Below are 12,734 nucleotides of genomic sequence, written 5' to 3'. Positions count from 1 at the left end.
TAGACACAACTGATTTGGGCGTGCGCATTACATTATGATATAAAAGGTTACAAAGCGCATTATTTATTGCCTGTTGATACAAATCAGTATTCAAACTCGAAACAAGTAGGGGTTGATCCTAGGGGTGTGTCCCCAAAATAAATAGTTTATTAATCAACCATTCTTTATTTATGTTGTGCGTCCCGTAAGTGTGTATGTATAGTACCCCTTTGCCACTATTGCCTACTGTGCCATGAATGCTTCACATCAACTGGATGTTGTTCCCTCGCTTCCTAGTTGCTACACATTCCCCCACTTCCTAAAAATAAATATAAGAATCAACAGGCAAATACAAAACGCTACTGGTTTCCAATTCCATTTCCATGACCACAGGTGCAGTCACTCGGCTTGCTAGTGTGCTGCTTCCTTCCATGGAAGCTCTAATGCCTTGGACCGGAGGGCTCACAGAGGAAACTCTTTCTGAAGAGCGTCAAGGTTGCGGGCGTCGCATGCAGCAATCATGTCCGCTCGCGAAGCATTGCTGGTTCACATGTAGGTATATTATTAGTTAGTTAACTAAATCAGCACTGCCTTGTTGTAAGGTTCACATGTAGGTAAATCAAGCGTACAAGGCATACCTAAGAGAGATCCTCAGGTACTGCCAGGCATTGTCAGCTTTTGGGTTCATTGCAACTGCCCTTACATAGTATCGAATGGAATCCTCATACAAACCCTGCATAGGCAACATGCAAGAAGTTGCGTCCATAGGGGTTATTATCAGGTCATGTGTCAGTTTTAATGTTTTATACCTGTCGCCATGCGTGCAAAAGTACCAGGTCACAAGAATGCATAGTTCCATTCCATCAAGGTTCAAGTATTCTTAAAGAACCAGTTGCACAGACGTTAACATCCTATTAAAAAAAAAGGACTACCTGGTTGGCATAGCTGATTCCCATATTCGCCCATGCACGCACGTAGTTGGGTTTCAAGTCCAGAGCCTGAAAACAGAAGAAGGTATTGTGATTACTTCCAGATTTCAAATATACAAACAAGTGTTATTACACCATCATGGTCAAATCTTGTTTACACCATCAACACTACTCCAAGAAAATTTGATGCCAAGTACTTCAGATTTATGACAGAAACAATGGGAGATAAGAAAAATTTTCCACGGAGGGCACAAGGCCACAAAAGTTGTAGCATGAAACCTCTTCTTCCATGTCTACATTTTATGTCCGTATTCATTTCAAAGCAATAACAAGCCCAACAAGACCAGTGATGCACTATTTAAGAAACTATGTCAAGACACCAATCATACCATCTTTTACTGCTAGTTTTGTAGGTCATACAGATTATAATAGCCAGAAACATTCCCTTCAAAATGACTAGTCAAAGACCAACAAAATACCGGAGCAACAGTCATGTAAGGCATCAGACACGATATAAGCAGGAATATATACAAATTCAGCTAGCTGTGCGGGCAAAAAGACCAACGTTGAAACATTAAACATGTTCCTGAGCTAATTACCTGCTGATACGCCAATATTGCATCAGCACTCTGGATGCTGTTTGCTTGGGTTGCACCAAGCTTGTTCCAGAGTGAATAGTCCTGTGGTTTGAGCTGTAGTGCTGTCTTAAATGAAGCTATAGCTTTATCATACTCTCTTGATAGGTTGTATAAGACTCCCAGAACTATATGAACATCTGCATCTTCAGGTGACATCTGAGCAGCTTCATTAAACAATCTAACAACCTGATGATGCCAACATTTAGTATGGCAGAAGTAAATTATTAAGAGAAATTAATATATTGAAAGATATTAGAAATCAGCAAAAGTACATCTCTACAGCAAAAAAACATATAATCTTGTACATAGGATACCCATCCGAAATCTGAAGATGCCAGAGTGGGTAAAATCGCAATTGCAACGCCGGTGAATGGTATGATCACAATTGCTCCATAAGTTAATTGACTAAACTGAAACATACACACTTATAGCATGCAGTCGTATACTTACATCAGGACCATAAGGTGAATCAGTTGACTGCAGAGGGACAAGGCCACCATATTTTGGTTGATTCTGAAGCCACCTATAAAGATATCTTAATGCTTCCCCCTGCTCCAATTCTGCATCCATTGCTAGAAGAATTAAACCCTTTCAAGATAACATATAATTTGGTATTTTGATTAATCTTCTACGTGAACTAATTTTCAGAATGTTATTGCATAATTGCTATTCCATTATTTAACATAAATCTTGGAGGAGCATAGAAAAGTTTTCTTTTCTTTGAACATGGAAAAGGAAATAGAACTGTTTTCCCTCAAACATGAATCATTTTAATAAGTTTTGTTTAATTGTTCACTGTTCCTAGTGAAATAGCTCCACATCAGTGCAGAAATAAGATTACTTCCAAATCACAAGTGCCAATAGACTCAAGAGTGCTAGAGCAGATTAAGCAGGGTGTCAAATTACTCCCACAATTCGAAGCACTAACCATTTGTGTGACTAACACCAAGAGCAAGAAGAACTTCAAGGTTTGTTGGATTAGCTTCCAACGCACGCATCATTGCTGCAATGGCCTGAATTCAAAGCAAAAGATTTAGACAAAAATCAGCTTCATGATAGAAGTATGGAACCCCTAGGTCATAAAAACAATAGTTTACAATGCTAAAGTTTAACAAAAGTACAATTTCCTTTCAGATTATATACTGAGCTATAGCCTACCCCAGCTTGCTTGGGACTAAAAGGCTATATACTGAGCTATAGCCTACCCCAGCTTGCTTGGGACTAAAAGGCTGTGTTGTTGTATTATAAACTGAGCTACATGCATATCATGCGTGTATCTATTGCAATCTACACAGAACTGCAATGAAGCATGGTTCACATATTCCTCATGAAAAGCATTCTGCAAGCAGGACAACTATAAACAAACAAATTCAGTCTTTCTTTTGCCTCTCTGATTTGGTTAAACAATTCTTTAAAAACTCAGCTGGTGGGGAAAGACCTACCCCATGTTTTTTTACTCTGAGAAGAAACCTCAGCCGATCCGGCTGAGAAAACCACCCAAACCCCAGCTTCACCCTACGCAACTACCCCCTGGTAGGAGGGCCCAAACCAACAAAAGGCGCCACAGGCTGGCGCGTTGCTACTACTTTTTGTGTCGCTAACAGAGCTTTTGGTGCCACCAACCCTGGCCAGTGTCTCCCTCAACTAGGGAGCTTACTGCTACGCTACAAGAATTTTGGCTGGTTAAACAATTCTTAGAAATTGATCTATTCAAAAATCATCAGATAAAGAAGATACAAAAAGGACAGCACATACATGTCTCAAGTGTAGGGTTGCCTATCGTGTATTTTAATATGATCCTAATTAATAAGAAAGGTTTAAACATTTAAAGGAGCTATATCACCTGTTGGTCATCATCATTTTCTGCATGTGTTACGCCTAACAACCTCCAACCTTCTGTGTTATCAGGATTCTTCAAAACTTCAGCCTCTAAAGCAAGAACAGCTTCACTTAAGAGGCCCTTGCGGAAGAGCTCCTGTCCTTCCTGCATTGGATTAGGGTGACCAACATACGGGTTGTTCTCAGAAAAAACATAAACCCCTCGAGAGGCGCCCGGACTTTGTTTGAAAGATGACAAGTGTTCTTGGAACCTACAAAGAATGAAAAAAGGATTGGTACAATAGTTATACCAAAGGGTTCCCTACAAAAATCAACATAATTCACCAATGTCAATATAAACTAATTAGATAATTGTATTAACAATTTACCAAACTAGATGCATGTTGGAACAGATAACTCGGTTACAAAGTTATTATCTGATACAAAGATAGGTTTGATAAAACTCATGAAATACAGATTTTAACTCAATTATAATAATATCCCATGACAAAGCAAATGTATAGAGGCACATGAAATTTCTACTTACTCATCTACCCATGGATCAGCAGAGCTTTCGCCAAAACCACCTCCACTGAATTCCTCTGCCCATTCGTCAGTAACATTTAATTTCGAGAACTCATCAACCCAGTTCTCATTTAGTGCACCATGATTAGGTTGACTAGAGAACTCGCTAACCCACTTATCCGCCCCTTGTGAAAGCTGGAGAATAAAGAATAGTGGAGAGATATCATCAGAGCATGGCTGATTGTGTGAACAAAGCAAAAAGTGTGAGGCTGCCAACAACCAACACCACGTATGCCAGAACGCTAGACGGTTTGTATAAAGGATGTTCATTTGATCAGTGTCCTAGAGAGAATGACATCCAACCACCAGGATCTGGGGATATCTAATCAGAAGCTTCAGCTGTCCTGCTAGTCTATACAGAATGAAATCATCCTGACAATTTCTAGTTTTTCACGTGTTCCTTGGTATGGAAGCTAAAATGTTGAATGCCATGAAGTACCAACGATGAACAATGTATGAATTTTCATTTCTGATGATTATAGAAAACTGATCCTCATTAAGCATGCCATGCATATATCCAACCATCTAGTATTACCTCTTCATGTGCAAACTGATCTGCCCATGAGTTTGCATTAGCAATGTACGGTGTTTGAAATTCATCAGCCCAGCCACTGGATTGGGATGCTGAACCTTCTTTTACTTGATTATCTTCTATAATAAGTTCACCTCGGCTCATCTTTGAAACAAACTGGAAGAACTTAGAATTCTTCCCAAAAAGAAAAAAAGAGATATTGTCAGGTCCTTACAGGATGATCCAGATTACCTATGGTTAACCTAAGGCTGGCTGACATGGAGTCCTAAAAAATACTTACTGAATAACAATGGTTCGGATATGACACAATATACTAACTATTTCGCAGTATACAATGTGAACAATCAAAGAAGCAATGCACGCCATCCCCTCTCTGCATATCTAGTGAGTTACCCTGTGTCACTCCAGAAAGCAATACCATATTTTGATAATTACGGCATGTTTTTTTCTCAAACACGCAGGAGAGCTGCGTAGATAATTACGGCATGTTCACTTTAAAGAAATCAAAAGCCCTGCACAGTGCACAAAGCGACGTCCAATAGAATTTGCGAAAAAGTTACTAAACTGGTGAATATGTGTCATCCATTGAAGCTAACAAGTTATCTATAAAAATAAAATGCAATAAAGCCCTCTATCACAAAATTTCACCAGATATGATAGGAAAAACACTCGACTTAGCTTGAATATTTAATTATCTAGATGAAATGCATTCACATGTAGTAAAAGATATATCAAGATGTGCAAATTGCCATGGATTTTAACTATTAATGCATCACATCCAGCCAATCAAGTGTGTGCAGAGACTAATCATAACATAGTGAAGTACAAATTATCTAGCAAATCATAGTGCACATATAAAACAGAGCTTTATATTGTTGTCACATTTTGGAAAACTTGTGCTAATAACTAAACTAATAGGGGTAACTGGTAAGATTGATAAAATAAGAAAGGGGTTCCTATGGAGAGGAAGAAAGGAAGCAAAAGGAGGGCATTGCCTGGTTGCTTGGGGAAAGGTTTTGTAGACCTCTGGATTTTGGAGGGCTGGGAATTTCCAGCTTCTCTGAACTTTGTTGGGCCCTTCGCATGAGATGGTTATGGTTGAAAAAACAGACCCCACTCGGCCCTGGACAGATCTTCCTATACAGGTCCCTAGTAAAGTTAGAGCTTTCTTTTCAGCGGTTCTCACGTCTGAAATTGGCAATGGAGCTAATAATTTATTTTGGACTGAAATGGATTAATGGAGGAAGGATCGCTGATATAGCCCCACGACTTTTCAGTTTAATCCCAAAAAGAATAACTGATAAAAAACCGTGCAAGAGGCCTTGCTGAATAGAAGATGGGTTGCTGATATTAGGGGAGCTTTGACAGTGAGTGTTCTGTCAGACTATTTAATTCTGTAGAACTCTTTTGCCGATGTGTTGCTGCAGTCCAACATTGAAGACAAGCATATCTTCTCTATAACGACCAGTTCTCTGCAAGTGCTGCCTATTATGGCCTCTTTGTTGGGTCTTGACCCTTCGATCACTATAAAAGAATATGGAAACCTTGGGGCCCTCCTAAGTGCAAGTTCTTTTTGTGGATGGTGACCATGAACAAATGCTGGACTGTGGACAGACTGGCAAGGAGAGGCATGAATCACCCAGCCAGATGCCCTCTTTGCGACCAAGAACCTGAGACCATAAATCATCTGCTGGTCTCCTGTGTTTTCTCTAAAGTCTTCTGGTACACCATACTAAGGAAGTTTGGCCTTCACAGCTTAGCCCATCAGTATGGAGACTATATCTTTCTTCAATGGTGGGAGAGATCTTCAGATATCGTTGCTGGTCCTGAGAGAGATGGTTTGAACTCTCTCATTATCTTGGGAGCCTGGATGGTATGGAAGCATAGAAACAGAGTGGTATTTGATGGAGTTTCGCCCAGTCTCCCTCTTCTTCTGGAGTCTGCTAATGAGGAAAGAGAGAAATGGCTAGTCACAGGAGCCAAGGGTTTATCCATTTTGGCTGCTCCTAGCCACATTGTTTAGGGTTGTTGAGTCCTTTATGGATAGTTTTATGTAAGCATGTTGTTGGCCTCCGTAAGGAGTGTCTGTACCCAGGCTCTTTTCCTGTCCTTTGTTATCCTACCTTTGATTAATATAATGGGGCGCAACTCTCCTGCGCTTTTCGAGAAAAAAGAACTAAACTAATAGGGTTCGGTGGAGACCCTTAGACCATCTCCAGCAGCTTACCCATACCCATATTCAAACTACACTCAACAAACGGTGCAATCTACAGTGCAAAACGGTGTTTTTGGTGACCATATGGGTACAATAGTTCACCCATATGAACACCAAAAACACCGTTTGCACTGTAGATTGTACTGTTTGTAGAGTGTAGTTTGAATATGGGTATGAGTAAGCTGCTAGAGATGGTCTTAGGGGCAGCAATTCGCATCCCTAATATTTATCAATGTTGAATAATGAAACCCTAACCAGGGTTGGGAGATGTAGTAATAATAGAAGAGTTGGGCCTAGGCCCATTACATAATCAGCACCCACATAATCACAGTCCATTACACTAATCAGTACACAGTAGCGCTAGTTGGAGAATGAAACCCTAACCCTAACCAGAGTTGGGAGATGTATTAATAATAGAGGAGTTGGACCTAGGCCCATTAGATAGTCAGCACCCACATAATCACAGGCCATTACACTAATCAGTACACAATACTACAGTAGCGCTAACAATCAAATCAGGACATCACTTATACCTGAAACTTGGGATCATTATTACTTGCTAAAGTTTGTGCAAGCACTCGGGATTGCTCCATAGCAGCCAGGTTGGCCATGTTCGCTCCTCCCATCTGGCGCATGGCCATCTGAGACTGATGCTGCCACAATATAAAGAATTAATGAGAATTTGATGCACAGATATTAAAATAATAAAATGAACTTGTCAGGCACAAGGATAATCAAAGAAGGGGCAACTCAATTTCAAGAATCCAGACTGTATATAGAATTGGATTAGGAGTAAATAACACTGAGAAGGAAAATCCATAGTCAATCCACGCCCTACGGTCCTAAATATTTCCAAGATGCCTTGTCTAGTGAACTTGTTATTAATATGGAGGACAAAAGAGCATATTTCAGAATTGATATTTTAGGTTTTGGGAATGCTAAACAAGAATCCTGAAGGCTCTGACCTGTTCAAACTCAGAGGCCCACCCATTGGGGCCATATTGTTGTTCGAAAGAGTTCGCCCAATTTTCTGGATTATTATTTTGCTTGCCAAACTCAGTAATCCATTTATCAGCAGCATTATGCATTGGGGCAGGACGCGTAGAACTTTGGGACTGCTTCCAGTACTCCTGTAGTTCTGGGTATTGCCCATGCATAGGTCCTCTCATACGGTTGTCAATATCAAGCGAATGCAGCAAAGTATTGACCTGCCAAACATAAAAGAGTGAGATCATCAATATACAAAAAGTGAAATACAAAACTTGGAATGCAAAATTGAAGGACCTATGTAATTTTGAGTTTGAGAGTGCTATATGATTCTAGTTAAACACATCACACATGAATGGAATACAGAAACATTTTGAGCAAACCTCAAACGGTCCTAGGTAATTTTGAGTTTTGAGAATCATATGGGGTACAAATTATAAGTTACCTGACTCTGTATATATTCTTCTGGTTGGTCAGAAAAAATATGCCGTGCCATTATGCAGCTACGATCACGAATGCATTGTTTGTCGCTTTCAGATAAACCAAGAGCAGCTGGTACCGGAAGTGGTTGAAATGGCACACCAGCTGGGCCACTTGTGAGAAAGGAATGCAAGACACCGGACAACACTCTTTGTGGTGGACCTGAAATTAATTTTGTTGACATTCACTATAATGTTTTGTATTTCAGCATTGTAAACGGTAAAATTAGGAAAATACCGTGGACCCTGAGTCCTGAGGCAATTCTCCATTTTCATATAGTAAGGTAGCATAAAAATGCATCTAATTATAAAAGCATAAAGGATTGTTCTCAATATATTAAACTTCAATCCTCGTAATCCAACATAACTTGGCATAAGAAAAACCCTCCAATGCATTTGAATGTTCTGGAGTATGTGAGAACTGTATATTAAAGCAGGAACTAGTGTGTACTATCGACACAACCAAATCATTTGTCCCAAGCAAGAAAGAGTACGAGGTATCAAGTATGACACAAGTGAAATGAATCCGAACATGGGCCACACAATAATAACTATTACGTTGTACATAATTACATCATTGCTCAACAAGTTAGGAACAATATTGTCAAGAAAAAAATTGGTGTGGCACAACGAATTCACGAATTTATCATACTGTTATAGGTGCCATGTGGTACACAGGTAAACATCTGGTCAAAGGAAAGGCTAAAATCTAGAAATTTACCATCCAATGGCGGCTGAAACTGAAAGGTTGTCCCTGCATTGTTATAAATTTGCTCAAAATCTGGAAATTGTGCTTCTACACCAAGTTGAGGAACCCTCGGAGGCCGAAAAGACTCAATCCAATCATTAGCAGGACCACCTCGAATAAAGTCAGCACCCTGCAGGTGCTCAGCTACAGTTATGACTTAGGAGCACCTGGAAGGAACACAAAGGAATGTTTGGAATAACCCTTACCCGTGCAAGAGGTCGCTGGTCTTGTTTGAACTCATTTTCTGAACCAGGGATGTTTGACAAAGGAGCAGACACGCTAAAGTCAGATGTAGATGGGACATTAACAGAACCAGGAAGTTCCTTTATTGACTGCACAAATAAAAGGTGGTGTAGTTACAGAAAGATATGTATTGATGTTTAATACAACGTATAAACAATAAAGGCATTTGGATATCAACCACTGAATAAATCTATAGGTTCACTCCTATTCATGTATCACTGAAACATAAGGTAGGATTAGTAGATGGACCAGAAATTCTTACTTGGGATGGCTAATTACTGAGCGCACTTGAACTGGAAACTAAACATGCTGCCAAATGAAGCAAAATTGTATTTTTTTTTCATGTCACGAGAGGGAACTACCTCGTGTTTGATATATGAACTAACTGGCATTGGAAGGTTGGAACTTGGAAGGCTATGAACTAACTGGCATTGGAAGGTTGGAACTTGGAAGGCACTCAAGTATCAGGAACAGTCACTGCGACTGTAGACAAAAAACGTCGTTGCTTCAACGACCTATACTGGGAAATTTCAGTTCCAGCTAAGGGCGCGTTCGTTTTCAGCGGATCAGCTCATTCCGGACCTTATTCCGGGTGAAACCAATGCACCTGGTTTAGAATTTGGTACAGCCCATTAAAAGTGTTCGTTTTGGCCCGAACTGGAATTGAAACTGGCCCGGATTAAAATTTCCCTTCACGCCACGGCCTGGAACCAACCCTTGTGTCGTACCCTCCGGATCGAAGCCTGGACGACGCGACTGGCACGGCGGCGGCGCACAGCCCCGACGACGACCCTCCCCGCTGCCTTCTCCCCGGTGAGGATCTGCTCTCTTCCTTCCCTCTCCTATCCTCTGCTCTCGCTGCCCCAAACTCTCGCCCTCGATCTCGCTCCTCTCCGCTCTCGCACCGCGACGCTGCGACTGCGCTCCCGTCCTCGTTGGGGTCATCACAGGCCACCTGGGCGTCGGCCCCGTTGGCGGCAGCGGCTACCCCTGCCGTCGTCGCGTCGTTGTTGGCCGGCTGCTCGGCGCCAGTGAGCATCTGGACGACCTGCTTGAACGAGGTGGTGTCGGCCTGGACGAAGATGGTGGGGAACAAGGTGGCGTCGATGGTGCGCGGGATGGGTCTGGGGGACTGGGGGAGGTGTCGCGGCCACGCCCTGTCGCCCTCTCACTCTCGCGCGTGATCTGCTGGTCCGTGCGCAAGGGATTTTGATTTCGCCCTGTTGAATGTCCGTTGGAAGTCTGAATAACTGCTTGCCTCAAATGAATACATATCAGATATTACATCCTGAATTGCCTTTCATTTCTAATTAATATCATATGGAATTCCTTCCCAACGTGTTACTACTTACTACAATCGCTCTACAACTGATCCATTGGTTTGTGGTTCGTATTACCGTTAGCCTGAAATTACGTGAGATCATTGTTTATTCCGAAAATGCATGTCACCTTGAGTTCCACGCTATTGCTTGCTGCTAGCTAGTATCATTGTTCAGCCTCTCAAGTTCTTGTTCAGAAACCTGCACTTCTCTGCTTGTATATATATCAAGTCGCGGCGAATGTATTTGAACTGGTTGCCTGCCTGAAACGACTGAATTCGGATGTGCATGACACTTCTGTTTGATCCCACATCAATCAATTGTTCTATTTCCGTCCAATTAGTTCGACTCTTGAGTCTTGACCATCATGGTATTCGAGATCTAGCTACTACTCTGCATGCATAAGCTAATATATCATGCCATGTACGTTCATATCCCATGATCAGTTTTGCATCGATATGTAGTGAATATCCCATGAAAGCTAATATATCAGGAGTTTTGCATCCTGAGCTGTTTAAATCATACTCTGTTGTCCAGATTAGCTTTCCAAATCTGTGTTGTTTAAATCATTCTCTAACTACAAACCTACAAATCTGCGTTGTTTATCCCGATTCATTTGTGTGCCTAGATTCATGTGTTTTCTTCAAGAATTTAGTGTATACTTTATGATCATGTATGTCAGCTACTTATTTGAGTTGTTACATGTAGATCTCTACGACACCAATTATAGATGGGGAAGGTGAACCTCCTCCCTCTTGAGATCCTGTACCAACTCCAAAAAGTATTAAATTCTTTGTACGTGTATATGGTTTACTTTAGTCCTTATTACTTGTACTTTTGAAATAATACATGATTTGCTTTAAGTCTATTTTATTATTTAGCTTCTATCTGACAAAAAATATATATTCTTTAGTTCTACACTCAGATGAGACAGGCGAGGTTAAGGTTCGACGACTCCTCGAGGGACATGCCAAGAACTATCAAGTTACATTGTTGTTTATTTTCCCTGTCTTATTGGGAAGCAAAGTATTGGAAAAAACTGCATTTATTTGATGATCCACTAGAAGTTTAGGCTATGTCCCACTCGAGTCTTTATACTGTGGTGTTGTTTCTTGTTATGCTATGTTCCCTGCATGATTTTTGTTTTTGGCATGTCTACAACTGGTTCAGCTGTTCGGCTGCTCATTATGGTTGCAGTCAACCATAAGATTGTTGTCTTAGCACCTTTGATATGTCTTAGCAAAAACTGCTAGTTCACTCTTTGATATGTCTAGATTGAACCAGTTCACTCTTTAATATGTCTTAGCATTGAACTTGTTTTAGATTTAACAAATATTCTTGTCACGGTGCCAGCAGTATATTAAATCTGCATTGTGCAATATATTGTCAAACAAGACTTGGGTTGCTAGCTTTAACTGCATGGAATGGAATTAGTCCAGGCTGAAACGAACAGACTTTAGTGGCCACCAGGTTTCATTCCAGAGCCGGATCTATAACAGACCAGGTTTCAGTGAACCAGCCGGATCCACTCTATTTGGACCAGGAATAAATACATGCCTGTTTTCGAACCAAAGCAAACGAACGCGGCCTAAACGGACACATCACAGCCAGAGCCAAATGGTGGCGCAGTGCAGAGACCAGTAATTTTCTTGGGCGCATCTAGTAGACTGGCAGTGGTGGTATACTAGGCATGACACCCATACCAACCTAAACATCACGGGAGCAATCAAACTACCAACTTTAGGAACGGTTCGGCTTCCGGAACAATCAGGGCAATTGCTCCGTCCATCCACAACAGCTGTCCAACCTAAGCGACAGGATCCAAGCCCCCGCGGCATCGGCTAACCCTCTAGCCCTCTACGCCCGAAACTTTGCTGGCAACTCTAGGGCGGCCACGGAGGCTCACCTGCGCCTTGGAGGACTGGCCGAGGAAGGCGTTGGCGAGGGCGTTGAGGGGGTTGGACGACGAGGCGCCGTCCGGCACGCAGTTATTCTGGCCCGTGACGAGGTGCCGCAGCGCCATCTCATCCGCCGGACGGGCGCACTCTCCGACGCTGGAAGCGCGAGGCTACGGCCGCCGATTCGATCGCCGGCGACGTGGGGGCGGTCCGCCTCGAGGGGAGGGGGGAGGGTGAGCTGGGGCCTGGAGCTGGAGCCGTGGAGGAGCCGGAGTCGCCGTGGAGGCGTTGTTGGCTTTGCGGGTGTGACCTGACGTCCTGAGTCCTGACCCGATAAGCCACAGCCCAAGCTGCCCACACAGGG

The 12,734-nt window shown here is 42.1% G+C and overlaps 1 protein-coding gene and 1 long non-coding RNA gene across 5 annotated transcripts; one reads left to right on the top strand and one right to left on the bottom strand.

Moving 5' to 3' along the window:
• Positions 1–40: 40 nt before the first annotated feature.
• On the bottom strand, positions 41–12,720 carry LOC100191477 (Peroxisome biogenesis protein 5). 4 transcript variants are annotated; one of them, XM_008668752.4, is made up of 15 exons: positions 12,379–12,716; positions 9,117–9,242; positions 8,884–9,040; positions 8,129–8,325; positions 7,662–7,904; positions 7,230–7,343; positions 4,485–4,655; positions 3,912–4,084; positions 3,390–3,636; positions 2,475–2,559; positions 1,997–2,106; positions 1,508–1,732; positions 912–977; positions 618–712; positions 41–520 (listed from the first exon to the last, which is right to left on the bottom strand). In XM_008668752.4, the coding sequence occupies exons 1-15, from the start codon at positions 12,493–12,495 to the stop codon at positions 442–444; spliced, it is 2,205 nt and encodes a 734-aa protein (XP_008666974.1). In that variant the 5' UTR covers positions 12,496–12,716; the 3' UTR covers positions 41–441.
• On the top strand, positions 9,520–11,568 carry LOC109943476 (uncharacterized). The gene is made up of 2 exons (XR_002266291.2): positions 9,520–9,966; positions 11,181–11,568. It is a non-coding gene; the product is annotated as an uncharacterized lncRNA (long non-coding RNA).
• Positions 12,721–12,734: the final 14 nt, after the last annotated feature.

This window comes from Zea mays, chromosome 1, assembly GCF_902167145.1.
Source record: "Zea mays cultivar B73 chromosome 1, Zm-B73-REFERENCE-NAM-5.0, whole genome shotgun sequence".
Taxonomy (NCBI): domain Eukaryota; kingdom Viridiplantae; phylum Streptophyta; class Magnoliopsida; order Poales; family Poaceae; genus Zea; species Zea mays.
Note: the sequence above shows the minus strand (reverse complement) of the source record. Positions and strands in the feature narration are given on the sequence as shown.

Excerpts from the sequence above, each read along its gene's own strand:
- LOC100191477 (XM_008668752.4), bottom strand. The coding sequence starts at position 12,495 with ATGGCGCTGCGGCACCTCGTCACGGGCCAGAATAACTGCGTGCCGGAC. Across the intron at positions 7,905-8,128 it reads AAGAATATATACAGAGTCAG|GTCAATACTTTGCTGCATTC; the intron begins GTAACTTATAAT and ends TATGTTTGGCAG. Across the intron at positions 3,637-3,911 it reads GCTGATCCATGGGTAGATGA|GTTCCAAGAACACTTGTCAT; the intron begins GTAAGTAGAAAT and ends CATTCTTTGTAG.